We start from the raw sequence: 22,816 nt of genomic DNA, 5'->3' as shown, positions 1-22,816 counted from the left end.
AAAAAATTAGGCAATAGCTGTCTTCACAACGCACTGAATCCATTTGGAAAGATCCGTTTACATCAATCTTTTTTCGCAAGAAAAGAGCGATCATGTTTTTAGATTTAGACCAAGGAATTTTCATTTCGAAAGCCAAGGATTTTTTCATGTTTCTTTTTATTTTTTCGTAGGATTTTTCTCTTTTTAGATAGGTATATTTTCAGTCGAGGATAGGCGGAAAAAACTCCGACCTGCAACAGGCAACAGGTGGCAATATTGTATTGTAAAAGTGAGTAGACACGGAATTACCGGCAATTTTTCTAGAAAAAAGAAACCTAGTGACCTGGAATCTAGAAAATCACAAAGGTACAAGAATGGAAAGTGGAAAGAACAAAGAAAATGGAGACTAATCCTAATCTAATTCTAATAATGGAGAGGCAGGAAGAGAGGAGAGATAAGTGAATGCTTTTGATAATGATAAGAGATGAGAAAAAAATTAGGCAATAGCTGTCTTCACAACGCACTGAATCCATTTGGAAAGATGAAAAGATCCGTTTACATCAATCTTTTTTCGCAAGAAAAGAGCGATCATGTTTTTAGACCAAGGAATTTTCATTTCGAAAGCCAAGGATTTTTTCATGTTTCTTTTTATTTTTTCGTAGGATTTTTCTCTTTTTCGCTGATGAGATAGGTATATTTTCAGTCGAGGATAGGCGGAAAAAACTCCGACCTGCAACAGGCAACAGGTGGCAATAATGTAAAAGTGGTCAGGTAAAATTGAACTAAACTCTTGCTTTACCTCAGGTAAAATTGAACTAAACTCTTGCTTTACCTCAGGTAAAATTGAACTAAACTTCAAGTTAATTGTGTCTGAATTTTTTGTCAAACTAACTAGTTTCAGCAAGAATCCTCGGCGGGCCAAATCTCTGTCCTTTTTTTCTTCGATTTTGGGACTTCTATTTCCTAGCCTTTCCTACTTAAATAGAAAGCTTTTGTCAACTTCACACCAATACGTTTGTTTACAAAAGATTCCCTCCAAATTCAAATTTCAAATTTTGGCAAACTCAAAAACCGGAAACCGGCCACCTCAACCTCAAACCAGTCAAACCTCAAAGTTCCAAAGTTGATAAGTTGAAAGTTCCAAGGGCTGCATCGCTGCAAAGGTACAAAAAAGAGGCAAATCCGACAGTTCGCAAAATGTCATAGAGGCAAGATTGTCTTTGTCCAAATATCAACTCGAAATTTTGGCAAACTCAAAAACCGGAAACCGGCCACCTCAACCTCAAACCAGTCAAACCTCAAAGTTCCAAAGTTGATAAGTTGAAAGCTCCAAGGGCTGCATCGCTGCAAAGGTACAAAAAAGAGGCAAATCCGACTGTTCGCAGAATGTCATAGAGGCCTTAGTCTTGTCTTTGTCCAAATATCAACTCAAAAGATTCCAAAGTAAACATGAAACCAACAAAAAGCAAGGTTTGTATGTGCTCCCATTGGCCCATCCCCATAAAGTAGTAATCTTTAGTATGAAGTTTCATACCTACAACTTTTGTAGTCACAATTGGATTTTCCAATATACCTAGTTAGTTGTGGCATCAGCTGCTATCTAATTAGTTTAGTTTATTGGGTGTGGGGTGTGAAGGTCATGACTTTAATATTGATAGATCATCCACTCATACTCTGTCTTGTGACAAGCTACCCACTTACAAGTAGCTAGTCTACATATTGTCCTTATCTAAAGCTAATGTTATCTAATATGAAAACACCTCAATGGCTTGGCAGTTAGTGTCCTCATGAGGCTACAAACAACTCTATACTTAGCACAGAACTAAATAATGAAATATTCAATCCTTTAAGGAATTGAACCCAAACCCACTGTAGTACTAGCTACTAGACTTTGCAATGAGTTGAGTTGATTGGGCTTTTGCGTGTATAATATCTATCTACATAAATATATACTTATATATATTTTATTTCTTATTTCAGGACACTAAAAATCAACCAAAAATTTCCACTTTTCTGGTTCCTTCCAATCCATTTAGTAACAAATCTCCCTCTAAACAGCTGAAAATATCTAGCTTTTTCACCAAGGTAAATGCCAAGAATTCTCAAGAGGAAAACATATGTTCTAAAAGTGGTGTGAAACTTTTACTTAGCAGTCCTGAATGCATCCCAGGCTCACCAGATCAACCGAAGAAGAGAAAAAGAAATGATGAACCTTGTAAGAGGAAATTATTCAAATTAGACAACTATAATAAATTGTTGTATGACCCAACTGATAATGATGATTGTCAAATAATTGAAAGTACTCCTAGTGAAAAACAAATTAATCATGAACCAAAGGAGAAAATTAAAAACTCATCAATTGTTGGCAGGTCTCATGAACTTAAGAATGTACTAGTTCAACAAAATCCAAGTCATGAAAACAATGAGCAGGCATCATTTAAAAGTAAATCTGGAGCTCAAAGTTTCAGTAAATTTCAGACAAGAACTGATAAAATCCTGAGCAATGTGATAAAAACTACTGAAGATAATATACCTCCCAACAAACTTTCCAAGTTACATGTGAAAACTACAAATACTCATATAAATTCAGAAGAACACAAACAAAAGAGAGGAATGTCTAAACAAAGCAATATTTCAAATGTAGATACCAAGTCAAATTTGAATAACAAGAACATTGGAAAATCTGATCAATCTGTTCACTTCAAAAATAAAAAGAATGACAAAGATCAAAAAATGAACACTTGTTCCAGGAAACCATCTATTTGTGATAAGGTTACAGTCCAAAAGCCATCTATTCTTGAGAATGATGATCTTTTAGATCAGTTATTAGGAGAACTTGACACAAATGTCAGAGACAAAAACTTGGAACAAGACAAGTATGATCATACAATAAAGGAAAAAGAATATACTGATTGTTCAAAGCAAACAGTTGATAATATTTGGATAGGAAATTTTGGAAGTAAATCTCCTCTTGTGGAGTTAAATGATAATATTTTATCTCCTAATAGAAATGAAAATGCACCCAAGTGACAAAAACTTGGAACAAGACAAGTATGATCATACAATAAAGGAAAAAGAATATACTGATTGTTCAAAGCAAACAGTTGATAATATTTTGATAGGAAATTTTGGAAGTAAATCTCCTCTTGTGGAGTTAAATGGTAATATTTTATCTCCTAATAGAAATGAAAATGCACCCAAACCCACAAACAGGGAAGAAAATAGCCTTGAATTCAAAAATGTGAAAAACAGCTTGGAAGAAAATATTGATATACTTTGTGATCAAGAGGTTGTTAATATAGGACATCCATTAGTAATTAATGAGTCAGGCAAAACTACTTTGAATGAACTTCCTCAGAGAAAGAATAGCTCTCAAAAATCAGAGGAAGCTGTTCAACTATCAATAAATGCTGATTGTGAACACAATCTACAAATGCCAACTCCAGTAAAGGAAGCTAAATGTGAAGAGTATACACCTATTATCAACGTTCCGCGAACACCAGAGAAATCAGAAGAAGTGTCATCCATATCCCAGGAGGTTGCTGCTGTCTTGAGTGCCACAAAGTCTCCCATATTGAGTTCTCCATCTAAGAAATTGATCCCTGATCTATCATTCATTTCTAAAATAAATTTTGATGATGACGATGAAGAATGGAATTTTTCGCAGATAGACAATCTTCAGTAAGTAAAAATACGTGGTACTATGACTAGGTGAATAAGCTTAATACTCATGTAGTTTACGATTTTTGGGAGTCCTCAAAATATTGGTTTCAGAACATACATAATTAATGATAAACCCTAAATACTGCTGGAAAACAAATCACTATTTATTTATTAGCATCCAAATGAGGTTTCTGCCACTGTGTACTAAATTAACAATCTTTATCTCAATCCCTTTTTATCTTCACAGGAAACTTGATCTCACACGTTTCAACAAATGTGAAATCTTAAACATGGAAACCATCACGGGATCTCAACTCAAACTTTGCCTCAAACCTTGTGATTCAACTGAAAACACCACTACCTGGTGTCTTGTCATGGGGTCCTGGGTTCATACCCAGCTCAATGTAGGCGATATTATCAACATCAAGGCAGAGTATAGTAATGAATATCAGAGTTGGATTGTGGATAATAGCCGAGGGCTGATTGTGTTCCAGCCAGATATTCTGGTATCAGGTACCAGTGTCGTTGGGGCTTTGTTCTGTATGAGAAAGTCAATACTGAGTGATTTGTTCAATAGTGATGGGTCGTGGGTAAATACCCACTGGGTGGGTAAATAAAAATTGGGTATTTATCCACCCCCAGGGTGGGTAAATACCCGGGTATTTTAAAAAAAGAAGAAAAATAAACAAAAAACATCGTCACTTGAACAAAAAACATCGTCACTTGATTTTTTTTTTAATTTCCCGGGCACAATTCAACTGAGGCGCTTCTTGAAAATACCCGGGTATTTATAAAAATTGGGTATTTACCCGGGTAAATACCCAGGGTATTTACCCTAAAAATAAGTACCCGGGTATTTACCCATCACTAGGTACTTACTTACCTATTACTTTTTTCAAGAGGTTTTATCGAGGCAACTGTACTGTATCGTCCCGAAATCGAAGGGAGAACGAGGATATGATAGGAAAAGGACATCCCTTCCGAGAAGAAAATTAACGAAAATTTTATCTAATTTGTGCCACCCACTACTTTTTTCGTGGAGCACGAACACTTTCATTTAACTATCTACTCTTGGGTATTTTTTATTTATACTTATCAGAGTGTAACTCTTGGTTATTGAAACTAATTTTCTTATTCCCATTGTGCACAGGTGTTGAAAGGTAATCTAAGGACCGACTCGGAACTTCGTAAGGTGATAGAGAGCCTCATTTCGTCTCAGGATACCATCCTCATGTTGTACGGCTCTCTAATGTCCTTAGAAGATACGAAGGCAGAACTCACCTCGTTCATACCTCGCATTCAGAACTTCCTTGCTACCTATGTAGACTCGAAGAAACCCCCTGGCAAATCTACTTGGGATGGCCAAATAGTGAAAGTACAAGACATTGAGGAGAATATTTGGTACATAATTTGTTTCAAAGGAACTTACCAATATTCCGCAATTTTTGCTGGATAAGAGGCTGAAAAAACTCAATTTTTACCAGATAGAGGTTCCCCTTAGTGGCCATGATGGAGTCCTATCCTCTTAACGAGTCTAAACATTAAAACTGAGTAGCCATTTATTTATTAAGGAGTGCGGTAGCGCTCCGCCCCGCCAAGTCAAGAAAGTTTGACCGCGCTATTTATTTATGTAGGGTTAAGAAGGTCAGAATTAGTTACTGGCATTAGGGCTTAAATAAAATCAGCTACGAAATCAGCTTTTTAAGCACTGTGACCTGATTAAATTGTGACTTTCCCTTTGAAACATCATTACTAACATCTGTCTTAATGTTCTGATTATAAACCCATGTCTAATATTCCAGGTAGATACGCGTGTTCTCTGTCCCGTTCCTACCCCATCCCTTCCCTTGTGTTCTCTCTCTCCCAATACGTCATCGTCAGCTCTTCCACTCAACCGGCCGTGGCTTCAGGTTTCATCACGGCACTCAATGAGAACTCACTCGGTCTCAATCTGGATAGAGATCTGAGTGCTTTGAGTGCAGGAGGAAGCAAGTTCCATGTTGATACCTATGAGAGTCAGTCCCTGCTATCGTTCAACCTCATAGGTAAGATCAGGACTATGGAGGTCCCAGGTTCGATTCCCTGTGGATTTTTTCCCCCCAAGGCCCGAAAAAAGAGCGTTTCAACGCCGTTTTTATTTCGCAGCAATCGAACAACTTCTACATTAGACTCTTGTGGTCTGTGTGGTAGCATGCCAATCCCGTAGTATATCCCTCATCAGATGGACGAGATGAAATACAATACTTTCCATTTAGTTGCTGAGTCAACACAACTCCAAAGGGGTTTAGGCCGAGGGCCCCACAAAGTGGGTTTAAGTTTAACTCTCGGAGTAAGGAATCTGATTGGCTATTTTATTGAAATCAACCATTTAGATTGCTTCATCCGAGAATTAAACTCACTTTGTGGTCCCAGCATTGGACAGCAAGGTTTAAGGGACTTTTCAGTCCTATACAAGCAATATACGTATAACAATTAACGAAAATTTTATCTAATTTGTGCCACCCACTACTTTTTTCGTGGAGCACGAACACTTTCATTTAACTATCTACTCTTGGGTATTTTTTATTTATACTTATCAGAGTGTAACTCTTGGTTATTGAAACTAATTTTCTTATTCCCATTGTGCACAGGTGTTGAAAGGTAATCTAAGGACCGACTCGGAACTTCGTAAGGTGATAGAGAGCCTCATTTCCTCTCAGGATACCATCCTCATGTTGTACGGCTCTCTAATGTCCTTAGAAGATACGAAGGCAGAACTCACCTCGTTCATACCTCGCATTCAGAACTTCCTTGCTACCTATGTAGACTCGAAGAAACCCCCTGGCAAATCTACTTGGGATGGCCAAATAGTGAAAGTACAAGACATTGAGGAGAATATTTGGCTCCCCAATTTGGGAATCAAAGGCAAGGTGGACGTCACCGTGAAAGTTCGCTCTCGGAATGTCGTCAAGGTAAAGTAGATACAGAATGTGTTATTAGGATGAAAGGGATTTTTATTTTGACTACTGAACAGCTGAACACTGACCAAAGTGAGCCAAATACTCCTTTAGAAGCGTATTCAAAATATTGAAATCCCCCAGGATTGGTAGGGATCTAAAACATATTAATTATTTATTGCTACTCATTTTTGCTCTTGAGTACACTGCGTATTCTAAGCATACCTGATAATCTATCTAATGAATAAATGAATCAAAACATTGACTTTGCCGGGTGTACAAGCCAATACTCATTCGGCCACGAAGGATCATTTTCGACTGTTCTAGGGCTTATTTCTCTGTTGTTTTCCAGAATAATCATTATGTATTATTATTAATTTTACTTTATTATGTAACTATATTGTGCGTTTTTCCAGACATTGCCTCTTGAGTTGAAGACAGGCCGGGCCTCTCGCTCTGCAGAACATAGAGGACAGGTGATACTGTACGCAATGATGATGAGTGAGATGGGAGATCAAGCGGTAGACTCGGGCCTCTTGCTTTACCTCAGGTAAAATTGAACTAAACTGGTTGTACTTGAAGTTAATAATTGTGTATGAATTTTTCGTCAAACTAACTAGGTAGTTTCAGCAAGAACGCGTATAATACGTTTTAGGATTTTTTTAACGGAGGGAACTGTAGCGACTGAGAACTTATCGTCCCGAAATCGAAGAAAGAAGGAGGACAGGATAATATGAGAAAGCCAGTCTGTTCCGAGGACAAACCTGATCTGTTAAGGATAAAGTTCGGGAATATAACCCTCCATCTAGCGCTTACAAGACAGGTGCGCTACCTTCCAAGCTAACTAGACTGGGAACTTTACCCCTCTGAAGTGTTAATAGTGTGCTTACACTTCAGAGGGGGTTGCTCTCTCCTATTCTGGGAGTAATGATGGTGCCAGAGTCTCTCGTTCTTCCTTGGCTTCTGGTGCGCTGGGACATGACAAACCAGTCAAGGGGAGAAGGGAGATAGTTGCCCTGGATCCAATTAGACGTCCTTTCAAATCTTTCAATCCTCGCCGGGCCAAATCTCTGTCCTTTTTTTATTCGATTTTGGGACTTCTATTTCCTAGCCTTTCCTACTTAAATAGGGTCGGAAGAAACTTTGGATAAAGTTCGGCCCCGGCGGGAATCGAACCCGTGACCAATCGCTTACAAGGCAGGTGCACTACCCTCCAAGCTAACTAAGCCAGATTGTATCTCTTTTCAGATAATTGTTATTTGCTTAGGAGAGACGACATTTGTGACAAACATGTATGCTTAACCCAATTGAAATTCCCTCATTATTATTCCTCTTCTAGGTTCAGTCAGTCGTGTACACAAAAGCATAGTTCCGTATTGTGACGTCATTTGCACCAAACACTGCACAAGTCCAGAGCAGCTAGCTGAGTTTTACGCTTCTAAAGTAAGTTCATCTAACCATTCTTTTCGAAATTCATATCTATAATTTCATCTTTATCAACTCTTCTGTATAACTTGAAACCCCAGTTGAGATCTCAATGTTACAACAGAACACCCAAATAAGCACCATTCAATAGGATAAGGAAAGTCGTGTGATGTTCACACCAGATTTTTTTTTTTTTTTTTACTGAAATACTAACGTCGCCTGTATTCTCCGTTTTCAGGAAAATCATCCACCCTAGCCTGCCTTATAGAACTCTTTGTCAGACTTAAATTAAGTGTTCTAGTCACCAGTCATACACACTCTGCCGTGGACAATCTACTCATCAGACTCATTGACCGAGTACCATTCCTACGACTAGGTATTTAAACTTATATTTTAGGATGCTTAAATCATTTGATGCTTAAAACATTTGGTGTTAAATGGCGGCCGACCCGTACATTTCTCGAGGTCCGTCCCCCGGACACTATTGATAATCATTAATTATGGAAGCTGTCTGCAAAATTTGAACGAGCTGTGGCTAAAGGTAAAGTCGTGAGAAGCGCTAGTTCTTTTTGAGTTTTTTCCCTGTATAGCCCTAAATAGCGAAACTTTGGATCTCTTGAAGAGTTCTGCAATGTAGCATTTGAAATCATCTTGGTGGAGAGGAGATCACCAGAGATTTACTAAAGGATGATGCAGTCTTAAAATTAATAGGTACCTGTTTTCTGCAGTTTCAGTTGGTTGGTAAGTACTTACTAAAGCTAAAGAAAATCTAGGTAACAAGACATCAGAAGTTATGAATTTGAAACGCAAAGAGAAATTGCTTTCAAAACAGGATCTGGTCTGATAAAAGAAAAAAAATCATTACTCTGTAATATATGTATTTAGCAAGTAGAGCTCTCATGTTTTAATCTTTTAATTGATTACCTACCTATTTCTGTCAATTAATTACGTAAATTCCGTGCCAATAGTCAAATATCAAACGTGATTAGTCCTTCATGTTGTGAGTTGTGACCAACGCCCGTGTATTCCGTAAGAAATCCGTGTTATTTGCTTGAGATCTCAAGCTTCTCAATCAGCCCTTGGGTGATTGCTTTGGGCTGACATTTGGTTTAGGGTACAAAAATTTTACGAGTGGATGCCTTTCGCACTCAACAATAATGAAAATTGAGATCTCAAGCTTCTCAATCAGCCCTTGGGTGATTGCTTTGGGCTGACATTTGGTTTAGGGTACAAAAATTTTACGAGTGGATGCCCTTCGCACTAAACAATAATGAAAATACAATACCATCAGAACCTCATAATACATCATTGTATGAAAAAAGTGTACAATACAATGGAATGAAACTTTTTAATCAACTACCATTAGGTTTAAGAGAAATGGAAACGAAAAGATTTATCATTCTAATGAAAGAACATGTAACAATCTTTTTGACCTTGACATCGAAGCTGTCTCGAAATCAGCTGATTATTTTTTGAAAAGAAAAACGCGCCATTTTGTAAATGGAAAAAATCAAACATTTGAAAATTTGAACATTTTACTGCCAAAAGTATGTTTGATTTTTGTTTTAATTGATCAGTGTTGTGGGAAATTCTGAGTCCTTGAAAAAGAGGTACCGAAATTTTCGTGTTTTAATCCACGTGTCAAAATAAATAACCCACGTCCCACAGCATTTTCCATTTTTTTAATTTCCCTTATACCTAGTACCTACAAAGTACCTATATTTTACCATGAGGAAAGTGATCAGTGTTGTGGGAAATTCTGAGTCCTTGAAAAAGAGGTACCGAAATTTTCGTGTTTTAATCCACGTGTCAAAATAAATAACCCACAGCAGCTTCCGTTTTTTTAATTTCCCTTATACCTAGTACCTACAAAGTACCTATATTTTACCATGAGGAAAGTAATATTTGCAGTCCAGTTATAGTAATTGTCAGGGATTTGTTGTAATTCTTGTATTTTTCGATGTTTTTTTATTGATATTTTATGTAGATATAAAGTATGATTCAATATAGATCTCCAATCTCCATACAAACCTACCTGCTATAAGTAAAAGTGTTCATTTACTATACCTATGGACTATAGCTAGATAGTTTTCTTCACAGATGAACCCAGATATGTATCAGGTAGATATTTCGAAAGTGACATTTTGCATTTCCTGATAACGTAGTAGTTATTTTTGTAATTTTTGGCTCAAAAAGCTACTTTTTTTTTGTTTTTTTTTTTTTTTTTTTTTTTTTTTTATTGATATTTTATGTAGGTATAAAGTATGATTCAATATAGATCTCCAATCTCCATACAAACCTACCTGCTACAAGTAAGTGTTCATTTACTATACCTATGGACTAGCTAGATAGTTTTCTTCACAGATGAACCCAGATATGTAGGTATTAGGTAGATATTTCGAAAGTGACATTTTGCATTTCCTGATAACGTAGTAGTTATTTTTGTAATTTTTGGCTTAAAAAGCTACTCATTCTGAAAGCAACTTGCAAAGAGAGAACAAAGACAGGATAGGAGAAAGCCAGCCGTTCCGAGAAATCGAACGCACGGTCTAGCGCTTACAAGACAAACTCTCCTAGCTAACTGGGCTAGGTTGTACAATGTAGAATGTACATATAAACTTGGAATTTCATATTACGCAAAATTAACGCGGGCCCCCATAACCCAGTACGTTTTCTCGCGTTCAGCAAAGCATTCGTGTGAACGAATCTTTTTGACCTTGACATCGAAGCTGTCTCGAAATCAGCTGATTATTTTTTGAAAAGAAAAACGCGCCATTTTGTAAATGGAAAAAAATCAAACATTTGAAAATTTTAACATTTTACTGCCAAAAGTAAGTAGGTATGTTTGATTTTTGTTTTAATCCCACCTGTGTTTACAGTTTAGGTACTGTGTGTTATTACCCTTATGTCAAATAAAATAAAAAATCCCTGTTTCCAGCCAGTTGTAGGCGTTACCTGTATGGGCTCCGTACATCCTCTACTTACAAAGCGTACGTTCAATGTATGTATAGTGGATGAAGCTACGCAAGTATTGCTCCCTGCTGTACTACCTCCTCTCCTGTCGGCTGAGAAGTTCGTGCTAGTAGGAGATCCGGAACAGTTGTCTCCCCTAGTGGTCAGTCGAGAAGCTAGGTAAGATACCAGACCTTTACCTTTGCTCTGCTTTAGATACGTAGGGGTTTTCAGGAGTATCCTTCATTACCACTGTTGTAAAACGACTGCCTTAACTTCGAGCCCTCGTGTTCAAATTGCCTTGAGTCGAGTGGATCAAGGGTCTAGGTTTTCTTTTTGTCCTTGGGATCAATTTAATTTAATTTGAACCCAGCCTAGTTAGCGAGGAAGTTAGCCCTCCTAGGTAGGAGAGAAGGAAGACGGGATAGGGGAAAGCCAGCCGTTCCGAGAACGAACATTATCCGTTCAGGATAAAATCCGCCCTGGGCAGGAATCGATCGAACCCGCGGCCTAGCGCTTATAAGGCAGACACGCTACCAACCAAGCTAACTAGGCTGGCTAGATGAAAACTTTGAACTCTTTTTCGTTCAATAATGTTGATTCCTCTGGTTTCAGTGAGCTTGGCTTATCCGAGAGTCTGTTCTCACGACTAGACCGCCCTGTAGTCACCACATGTCTGACAGCGCAGTACCGTATGAACCGGTTTATAACGCAACTAGTCAACCGGTTTACGTACCAGGGTAGACTCGAGTGTGCCAATCAAATGGTCGAAACAGCCACCATTCCCGAGTTGGTAAGAGGAAGATTAGTATAAGCTTAACCCATCCTTTAGGGCTCTTTGTCCCTACACCTAAGCATCTGAGTGGCTTTTTGTGTATGAAAAATCATCTGTAGAGGTATGTCCTCGCTCCACACCCAGTCGACGACGCGCCGTCGATCGATGTGTGGTGAATCTATGTTGTCTAGACAGTGTACGGTTTCAGTCGACATCGATCGACAGTCGACAACTATGTGTGGACACAGCTTAAAGATTTAAACATTTCTTCATTGTACAGTGTGTACCTCATGTTATTTCTGATATGGATTCCAGTTCATTTAATTCATCAAACTGTCAAAGCAAAGGTTAGTATAGACACTTGGGACTGCAATTGCACAAGATCCTAACCTGTTGGAAGCAGAAGTGTAATTAGTAAAAGCCATTTTTATTATTATTATTATTTTTTATATCATCCTTAGGTCTACAGTCTCACGTTGAAATGCACTTTGTATGTAAACTATCCAAAATAATTTCAACATGAGATGTAGGCCATGTCTTCATTCTACCAATTGACCAAGCAGAATAGCAGATAGGTACCTCACATACAAAGTTGGGTACCTACACATACAAAGTTGATACCTATCTACTGCAGTAGACCTGACCCTTGGTCTAACAACTACCCAAGCAGAGTATCAGGTAGGTACCTTGGTAGCTAACAGCCTAGCAAACTGAGTGAAGAAAATATAGAAAGCCAGCCGTTCCGAGAACGAACATTATCCGTTCAGGATAAAATCCGCCCTGGGCAGGAATCGATCGAACCCGCGGCCTAGCGCTCATAAGGTAGACACGCTACCAACTAACGGGAAAAAAAAAAAAAAAAAAAAAAAAAAAAAAAAAAACAAGCATATATATCTTTGTATTACTTCTAGGGTATGCAAGGAGTGATAGTTCAACAGATTGTGATAAGAAAGACAAGGACTTCATTCCTCCACTGAATGTTGATATGAAAACTCCAGGAACTGATAAGACTGCAACCAATGGCAATGTGGAAAATGATGAGAACACTCCAGGACCATCCAATGCTAACAGAAACAGTAACAACACTCCCAAGAAGAGGCCCAAGTGTAAATATGGAAAACAGTGTTACAGGTTTGTAACTTTTATTTCTGGAGAACTAGATCTTTTAAATAAATCTGAGAGAAAGAGAGAGATATATACTTATGAAACTGAATTTTGAAACATTTTCTGCTCAATATCTTGATCTTCAGAAAGGGTGGAGAGGTTTTGTAAATAGTTGACCTGCCACAAACTGAATGACTTAGGATATCTTGATCTTCAATATTTAAGTATTCCTTTACCTTTTGCAAAGGTGTAATTTATTACCTATCTAGAGTAATCTTAAATCAATGGACTTTTGTAGAATATCTGCATTCAGAGAGGGAGAGAATATCTCTGAAGTTATTCCATTAAACAGTACAACAGCCTGAATCACATATTTGGTCATTTTTTCAATTGAAAATAGGAGATGAAAATCCTAGAATTGCTCTTGACGTTCGCGTGCCTCCCAGCACACTTAGAAAATACCAATAAATTGACACTATTGTTGGGAGTCCTATAAAATTTTCATGAAACGATGTTTTCCAAACTTCTAATTTTCATTCTACTGGCCTATGCTGTTGCCTGGCAACCAGGCAAATTGTTTACAAATCAAGACTTGAAAGACGGACTTTTGAAATGTTACAGGGAAAACACATTAAATTATTTTAGACTTATATTTTTTTTATGAAACCAATTTACTTATAATACAGGCAAATTTGCTGTAAAACCAAACATTTAAATTTGAAGAAATGGTACATTTCCAAGTTTTGGAATTATTTTCGTGAAACACAGATTAGAATACTTCTGGCTTGTAAATTAAATTGCCTGTATTACAAGTCTTGTAATACAATAGTTTGATGAAACGAGGCCCAGAGCTCATTTGTGTAAGAAGATGTAAAAAAAATCCCCCAAAAACCAGTTTTTTTTTTTTTTGTTTTCTGGACAAAATTTGCACCACCACTTTCGTTTTCCTGGTAACCAGGTTTGGATAAGTCCTTCTATGGGGTCAGACAGACACACAGACGACAACGAAGCGAATACAATAGTCCGTCCCTATACCTATTATTATTACTATTGTAATTTAATAAAGGAAGGACGGACTAAAAAGAAGAAGAACTTGTCGGGACACACTTTACCACATTAACCACATAGCACCCGTGCAGAACCCGCACTGTCAACTGAACTATGACGGAACGGGCTCAACCCGTTGCGGTGGGTCCCGATACGTTCAAATAAGTACCTTGTCTTTCTCTCTCGCTGTAGCACCTTCAATAGTCAATACTCGGCCGTATGTCGGCGCGGGCCTTCAAAAGGGTGTCAACCTATTGTGTTATAAATGATGACCTATTATGTTCTAAAAAAAATCTAATGACAAAAATTCCGTTTTTTTTTTTCAGGAAGTAAATCTCCCACCGGTTCACCTACAAGTAAAAAGAAGCGTCGAAAAACCGCCACAGGAGCAGATGCAGGTGCAGCTGATGTGAACATGACTAGCGAAGAGGATTCGTATGATTACGAAGACCCATTCCTGAACGACAATGGGACTGAAGATGAATATGTAGCGACTAGTTCTATGAGTGAGTCCTCGTCTGTGTTGAGTGAACCTGAAGATGATTCTCACACCAATAAGAGACTTATCAAGGAGGCCAAACGATTCATGAGATGTGACAAGGCTTAAGAATCAAACCCCCAAGATGGTGTGTGGAGAAAAAACCGGGGTCAAGAGAAAGAGTTGTACAGAAAGGAAAGATCAATTGTCACTTTTGGTAGAGGTATAATTTTCTCCTTTACAAGGTCCTCACGGGGTAAGCAAAGCTGAAAGATCTTCAATTTTTATTTTATTTTATTATTATTTTTTTTTTATGTATTTGATTGCATATTGAATGTCAAAAGTTTTTAGTCTTGTCATATTTTTTTGAAAACATTCCATACAGACTCCATCGTATTAGCCCTTGCATCACTTTGTAGGTATTGTATACCCTGATAATCCTGTTTGAAGAATCCGTTTTGTAAATAAATTTCTTTGTTGCTGTTTAACAGTGATCTTCTTGCTGAAACTGTTCATGTACGATCGAAATTGTGCTTGTATAACAGATGTGATTTATTTGTGTACAGAAGAGAAAATGTATATCTCTCTTCTCCCGTTATGAATGTATGATATTTCGTGTCGTACCTACACCTATTTGTTAAACATAATGTTATTTTTACGCATTTTGTTTGGATAAATACAATTCGGTTTTCTCATGTACTTATACTATGTTTTATAAGATTTTTTTTTTTTTTTTTATGTAGGTACCTACTTAGTTAGGTACATGCCTACTCTTGGTTTGTAATCTCGTAAGAAATTTGTTTTAATTAAATGCACCAACCTCAGTGGTGTAGTGGTTAGCGCAGTGGAATTTGGATCTGGAGGTTGGTGGTTCGAGTCCCAGTCAAGTCATAAAATTTATCGTAGTGCATTTAGTAGGGAACGACATTTGTGACAAGCATTTATGCTTAACACAATTAAAATTCCTTAACTGCTGGTGCTCATGAAGGTCGGGACACACATAACCGCATCGCGTCCTCCCCGAGCAGAATCCGATGTCAGTGCGGTGGTAGGAGAACACACCGGTTCGAACTACGGCCATGCAGAACGGGGAATTTCCTCATTTCTTCAAGAAAGTTCTGGATACACATAACCACACCGAGCCTGCGCCGACATACGGCCGAGTGTTGGATGTGAAAATTTAAAATAAACTAGTCTGCGACTCGGCTCGGGCGTGTGTCCCGACACTTTCAAATGCCTTGTTTTTCTTTCTCACCATACCACGTCCAATCGATCACCCATCCATTTATTGGCCTTGCTCGGCGTAGTTTGTAGTTTAACATAGATGACGCTAAAACCGGTCTTAAATTAACGACTGAAGTGTTATCTAGGCGCACGGCAGTGCGCCAGGCCAAGTTCCGGTCTAAAACTTTCTCGCTTTGAGTTCATAGGTCGTCGCAACAATTTTTAAGCGCTTTATTAAAGGGGGGAAAAAACACACACGGGGAAAAACCAAACCAGACCTTATTCATGAGGACCTGTGGGTGACTAATAGGAAGGCAATCCAAGTGACGACTGACGATTCTGACGAATCACTGAAAACATATTATATGAATCCAATGCCGCAAAACTATCAATATTTTAGGTAATTTCGTTCAGGACAGCTGCACTACTATCACGTCGCTTGGGCTCTCGTGACGTGAGGGCAGTGTGGCTATCATGAATGAAATTACTTACAATATTATAAGAAAACTTTGAACTACATACATCTTTTGACTCCCCATGAGCTCACGTGACGTGATAGTAGTGTGTTTCTAACTTAAGAGACCCTCTTACTTCATTCACGAGCTCAAAAGTTCGGTATATTTATATTCAGTCAATTTATTAGACTAGCAGTGGATTTCACCGATATTTTTTCAGCTCTTAACAGACCTGTTAAGCTGACAGTCTGTTAAGTTCCATTTGATTTGTATAGGCTTAAGGGAGCTGTTAAGTCACAGGGCTGTTAGAGGCTAAAAAGTAAGTTGGTGAAACTCACCCTCAAAGTTTGTTTATCTAGTTCGGTATATTTATATTCAGTCAATTTATTAGACTAGCAGTGGATTTCACCGATATTTTTTCAGCCCTTAACAGACCTGTTAAGCTAACAGTCTGTTAAGTTCCATTTGATTTGTATAGGCTTAAGGGAGCTGTTAAGTTACAGGGCTGTTAGAGGCTAAAAAGTAAGTTGGTGAAACTCACCCTCAAAGTTTGTTTATCACAGTGTAATCCATTGACTGACCCTTTTTCAGACATAGAGAACATGACTCACAAGACTGGAAACTTTAAACAGTTCGATGTGTTTCTCTCCATGCTACGGTCGGGCTTCCTCAAGACAAGTGACTCGATTACGTTAGACCTTCTCACCTATGAGGATCTGGAAGCTTTGCGCTGTCTTCGGAAGGGCACTTCTAGTTTCTACTCCAACGCGCACACTAGCAGTAACAAGAGATATCTCATTGTTACCTACTCAGTGGAATTTGACAGGTAAGGCTCACACACACGGACCATTGGCTGAAACTTTGGATTTAGGCTCTAGGGACCTCAAAACTTGTTTTGGTACTAAAAAACGAATGGCTGACCTAACTGGAATCGTTTCCTTTTCATCGGACAGGTAAGGCTCACACACACGGACCATTGGCTGAAACTTTGGATTTAGGCTCTAGGCACCTCAAAACTTGTTTTGGTACTAAAAAAACGGATGGCTGGCCTAACTGGAATCGTTTCCTTTTCATCATTACAGAATCCACTACCCTCTCCCTTTGGACTATTGTGGCCCTCCCAACCCCCTGCTCCTACAAGCAACCATCAGGAAACTCGAGTCCGAAGTAGCTCGATTGAAGGAAATGTTGGACAAACGAAACCAGGAGAAATTTTCCGAGTCCTCTCAATCGATGATCATTCGAGAATTAGAAAGCAGGTAAGTTGTTGATATTTGATGGAAAATTCATTATTGTAAACACTCAGGCACGAAAGACCTCCTGTTCGTAGAGTTTAAGCGCTTTATTAAAGGGGGGAAAAAACACACACGGGGAAAAACCAAACCAGACCTTATTCATGAGGACCTGTGGGTGACTAATAGAAAGGCAATCCAAATGACGAATCACTGAAAACATATTATATGAATCCAATGCCGCCCTCATTGTATGAAAAAAGTGTACAATACAATGGAATGAAACTTTTTAATCAACTACCATTAGGTTTAAGAGAAATGGAAACGAAAAGATTCTTTCATTCTAATGAAAGAACATGTTACCTTGTCAGTTGTGACCAACGCCCGTGTATTCCGTAAGAAATCCGTGTTATTTGCCCATCTTTCTCACCTATCAACTGATAACATTCAAAGTGTCCAATACACTTGAGATCCCACCTATCTGAAGCATTCTAACAGGGTTTCCTTTGAGTATAGCCCCAAAAAAATATTTAGGTACAACAATCTACATGAAGGATATGGATCTCTTGAAGACATGTTACCAAAAAAGCATTTTATAGTATTGAAGAGTTTTTAGAAGATATTAAGAGATAATTAGGTGTTAATACAGTTGGGAATTTTTATGTAAATTCTATCTATGTTTTTTTTTATAGTTTAGACGTCATTTTCCAATGTTTTTTTTTTTACTATAGTTATGGATTTCAAAATGATTTCCACCTGTGTTTACAGTTTAGGTATTATGTGTTACTACCCTTGTGTCAAATAAAATAAAAAATCCCTGTTTCCAGCCAGTTGTAGGCGTTACCTGTATGGGCTCCGTACATCCTCTACTTACAAAGCGTACGTTCAATGTATGTATAGTGGATGAAGCTACGCAAGTATTGCTCCCTGCTGTACTACCTCCTCTCCTGTCGGCTGAGAAGTTCGTGCTAGTAGGAGATCCGGAACAGTTGTCTCCCCTAGTGGTCAGTCGAGAAGCTAGGTAAGATACCAGACCTTTACCTTTGCTCTGCTTTAGATACGTAGGGGTTTTCAGGAGTATCCTTCATTACCACTGTTGTAAAACGACTGCCTTAACTTCGAGCCCTCGTGTTCAAATTGCCTTGAGTCGAGTGGATCAAGGGTCTAGGTTTTCTTTTTGTCCTTGGGATCAATTTAATTTAATTTGAACCCAGCCTAGTTAGCGAGGAAGTTAGCCCTCCTAGGTAGGAGAGAAGGAAGACGGGATAGGGGAAAGCCAGCCATCTACCTAAATACCCAATGGTTCCCAAAAGCAAATTTAATTTAAGTTTCCCGCGAGTTTAACCTAAGTTTGTTTTTATTTACTTATGTTCTTATAATATAAGATTTATTAATCGAATTTATTTATCTTTAACGTAATGCATAATCTGCTTGTATACCATTCTCAGGGAAGACGGTCAAGATTCTCTCTCTGATGCTAATCCTCTCAAGGCTCTCAGTACACAGGCCACTGAACATCTAACAGAACAACATATACGTTTTGTGTTTCACATGACGGCATTGGTAAACCATTTCATTAATTGAGTAGCATAGTAAGTAGCCATTCATTAAAGAAATGCACACACAATAAAATACTACCTACTTTTTTTAAGAAGAAAAAGAAGAAGTTTGATAGAGGGAACTGTAACTGCTAAGGTCTGCTACCAACCAAGCTAACTAGGCTGGCTAGATGAAAACTTTGAACTCTTTTTCGTTCAATAATGTTGATTCCTCTGGTTTCAGTGAGCTTGGCTTATCCGAGAGTCTCTTCTCACGACTAGACCGCCCTGTAGTCACCACATGTCTGACAGCGCAGTACCGTATGAACCGGTTTATAACGCAACTAGTCAACCGGTTTACGTACCAGGGTAGACTCGAGTGTGCGGTCTTATCATATCGTCCCGAAGTTTAATAGAGGGAATCGTCCTGAAATCGAAAGAAGAAGGTTAGGATAAGAAAAAGAAAACAACCATTTCGATATAAATCCTGATCTATTTAAATTTATGATAAAAGTTCGGCCGGGGCGGGAATCGAACCCGTGACCTCGAATCTCACTTGGTTTATTGAATTATTCTGTTTCAGGTTCGCATGGAGTTTCAAGCGGCCAGACATAAATCCAAACAAGTCAGCGATGTTTGGACTTTGGATCCTGAGGCTAGAGAGTCCCGGGGCGATTGCATTTCCAATCTAAGTCTGGACCCGGGCGTTGAAAGTGTTAAAAGTAAATGAATTAGAATTAATTGTAGGTACTGTCGAGTACAGGGGACAACAGTTTAGAAAGGCCTCTTTATTTTTACATAATTTGATCCTGAGGCTAGAGAGTCCCGGGGCGATTGCATTTCCAATCTAAGTCTGGACCCGGGCGTTGAAAGTGTTAAAAGTAAATGAATTAAAATGTCCTTAATTGTAGGTACTAAAAGTCCCATTATGCCAACAGTTTAAACAGGCCTCATTTATTTACATCAAACATAAGTACATACATAGGTTTAACATTGAAAAGGATGTAGAAAATAAAATTATAAATATAAAAAAGATATTAATGGTAATGGCCACCAAAGAGGATGCCACTAAAGATGTTTGAGGTGAAGTTTGAGAGAGAGAGAGAGAGAGATAGTGAAAAAGAGAGAGGGAGAGAAAGTATAAAGATTGATAGTTAACGGAAAATGATACATAGTTAGTTAGTCAAGGACTCACTTAGTAATGCTGTGATAGTCTGTGATACCCACAATAGTTGTTAAGAGACTTTCTTCTTTACTACAAATAATAATACTCCATGTTTTAATAGATGTAATGAGTTTATAACACAATACATTTTGGATTCCGAGATCACCTTTTTGTTTCTTTGTACAGTGTGTTTAAAAGAGGTCGAAATTTTTTCGGCTCAATGCTCTGAATACAGGTAGGTAGCTTTTGAGCAGCTCTTTAGGTAGTAATTGAGTAGCGATTAGTTGTGATCTTACCAGTGTATAAAGATTGATAGTTAACGGAAAATGATACATAGATAGTCAAGGACTCACTTAGTAATGCTGTGATAGTCTGTGATACCCACAAAAGTTGTTAAGAGATTCTTTACTACAAATAAGTCCATGTTTTAATAGATGTAATGAATTTATAACATATTCTGGATTCCGAGACTTCAAGATCACCTTTTTGTTTCTTACTCAGAATTTCAACACGGATCAAGTTTGGTTACAAAAATGTTTGTCCCACCAATTGGAATCATCTGTGATATTTCTTAATGTTAACTGTGATAATGCAAACGAAGCAGCCAATCAAAATGAAGCAAACGTCATCCATACTATAGTGACTGCTCTTGTTCAGGTAATGTCTTTTAAACTTCAATAATCAAGCACTAGAAGTTCTCTTTGATTTTTTTTTTTATTTTTTTTAGGGGTTTCAATGTGGCTTTATATAAATGCTAAGGTCTTTAGTGAGGGAGGGGGGGTTTACCCTCCTTTCGGTGGCAAGCTACGCGCCTATTCACGTGAGCTCACGTGACGTGATAGTAGTATGGCTGTCCTGAACGAAATTACCTACCTACAATATTATTTGGGAAAACTTTGAGCTACATCTTTCGGAGTCACGTGACGTGATGGTATTGTGTTTCTACGTTAAGGCTCTTTCTGTGGTGAAGACCAAACTTACTAATAACAATACAACATTCCCTATCATCATCAAATGAAATCTCAAGTCGTTCCAGAAATGGGTAGACTGTGGACAAAGCCTCTGCACTCTGCACCATGTTCTATCTTCGAACTTTTCTGCGTTTATCACAGAGTTTGGATCTTAACCTCTTTTTTCAATGTATCTATCCGTAAAGATCATAACATTCCCTTTATCGTATTTTAATATCTCACTTTCTTCTTGTTCTCACAGTCAGGTATTCCCACTGATCACATCGGCGTGATAGCCACTTTTTCTGCGTTTATCACAGAGTTTGGATCTTAACCTCTTTTTTCAATGTATCTATCCGTAAAGATCATAACATTCCCTTTATCGTATTATAATATCTCACTTTCTTCTTGTTCTCACAGTCAGGTATTCCCACTGATCACATCGGCGTGATAGCCACGTACAGAAATCAAGTGAGTCTATTGAAGCGTCTGCTAGATAAAGACATTGAGATTAACACCGTGGACCAGTACCAGGGACGAGATAAGTCCATTATTCTGTACTCGAGCACTTGTACTTCGAAGAGTAAAGTAAGTTCATTAGAATGGTCACAAACTTTAGCCTAATAAACCCGGGGAGACCCGTGTTCGATTCCCGGCGGGGTCAAAAAAATTTTATCATGCAAATGATTGATTCCGTGACTGGCTGTTGCGGGGCCCACTCAGCCTCGTGAGTAAAATGAGTAGCTAAGTATTTATAATATAAATGCTCATAGCGATCAGTACCAGCATGGTAGGTAAACATTGGGAGCTGAGATTATTGAGATATTTGGAAAATCCTACAATGCTGCAGTGAGCACTAAAAATTGTGCGTCGAAAAACCGCCACAGGAGCAGATGCAGGTGCAGCTGATGTGAACATGACTAGCGAAGAGGATTCGTATGATTACGAAGACCCATTCCTGAACGACAATGGGACTGAAGATGAATATGTAGCGACTAGTTCTATGAGTGAGTCCTCGTCTGTGTTGAGTGAACCTGAAGATGATTCTCACACCAATAAGAGACTTATCAAGGAGGCCAAACGATTCATGAGATGTGACAAGGCTTAAGAATCAAACCCCCAAGATGGTGTGTGGAGAAAAAACCGGGGTCAAGAGAAAGAGTTGTACAGAAAGGAAAGATCAATTGTCACTTTTGGTAGAGGTATAATTTTTATTCCAATATCCTTTTCTTTGCCAGGAGTCCAAAATCCTGAATGACCGCAAGCGACTGACCGTGGCCATATCAAGGGCGAAACACAAGCTCATAATTTTGGGTGACTTACAGGTGATTGCTCAAAGTCACCCAGTGCTCAATGAACTAGTGAAGTATGTTGGGGAATGTGGCTCTGTTGTGGATGTCCCTCTTTGAGATTCTGTATAGCCAATGGCCAGGCAATTGGTTATATCACAGTTCCCCCAAAGCTCTACTTGAAAATCTATCTCAGGAATAAAGCAAAACCGATCTCGGGAATAAAGCCATAATAATAAAGCAAGGTACACTAATAAAATTCGAAAGGTAATCATAGCTATCGTAAACTGCCCGAACACGGGACGCTATGGTAACTTGGGACAAATTCCCGGTACGGACGGAAATCGCACTAATTAAGTGAACTGATCAACCTCATTGATTTTGTGGTTAGCGTAGTGGACTTTGGACCTGGAGGTTTTGGGTTCGAGTCTATGTCATAAAATTTATCAAGGTCAAGAATTTTAATTCTTCACCTAAGTAAATGAGTAAAAAGAAAAAGCACGTACACTAACTTAGTCTAACAGCGCATCTACCTAAATACCCAATGGTTCCCAAAAGCAAATTTAATTTAAGTTTCCCGCGAGTTTAACCTAAGTTTGTTTTT

At 38.3% G+C, this 22,816-nt stretch overlaps 1 protein-coding gene and 1 long non-coding RNA gene across 2 annotated transcripts; both read left to right on the top strand.

Moving 5' to 3' along the window:
* The first annotated feature begins 1,233 nt into the window (after nucleotides 1-1,233).
* Nucleotides 1,234-22,417, top strand: LOC103516415. Its single transcript, XM_026828820.1, has 15 exons — nucleotides 1,234-1,449; nucleotides 1,960-2,874; nucleotides 3,050-3,660; nucleotides 3,890-4,232; nucleotides 4,793-5,003; nucleotides 5,445-5,707; nucleotides 6,273-6,593; nucleotides 6,995-7,128; nucleotides 7,918-7,922; nucleotides 8,242-8,379; nucleotides 10,946-11,135; nucleotides 11,571-11,748; nucleotides 20,475-20,630; nucleotides 21,344-21,511; nucleotides 22,162-22,417. Exons 1-15 carry the CDS (start codon nucleotides 1,429-1,431, stop codon nucleotides 22,330-22,332), a joined length of 3,825 nt encoding a protein of 1,274 aa, XP_026684621.1. The 5' UTR covers nucleotides 1,234-1,428; the 3' UTR covers nucleotides 22,333-22,417.
* Nucleotides 18,714-19,507, top strand: LOC113470408. The gene is made up of 2 exons (XR_003393468.1): nucleotides 18,714-18,833; nucleotides 19,392-19,507. It is a non-coding gene; the product is annotated as an uncharacterized LOC113470408 (long non-coding RNA).
* Nucleotides 22,418-22,816: the final 399 nt, after the last annotated feature.

The sequence above is a fragment of the Diaphorina citri genome, unplaced genomic scaffold (assembly GCF_000475195.1).
Source record: "Diaphorina citri unplaced genomic scaffold, Diaci psyllid genome assembly version 1.1 scaffold1563, whole genome shotgun sequence".
In the NCBI taxonomy this organism is placed as follows: Eukaryota; Metazoa; Arthropoda; class Insecta; order Hemiptera; family Psyllidae; genus Diaphorina; species Diaphorina citri.
The sequence above is the reverse complement of the archived record's forward strand: the minus strand, read 5'-3'. Positions and strand labels throughout refer to the sequence as shown.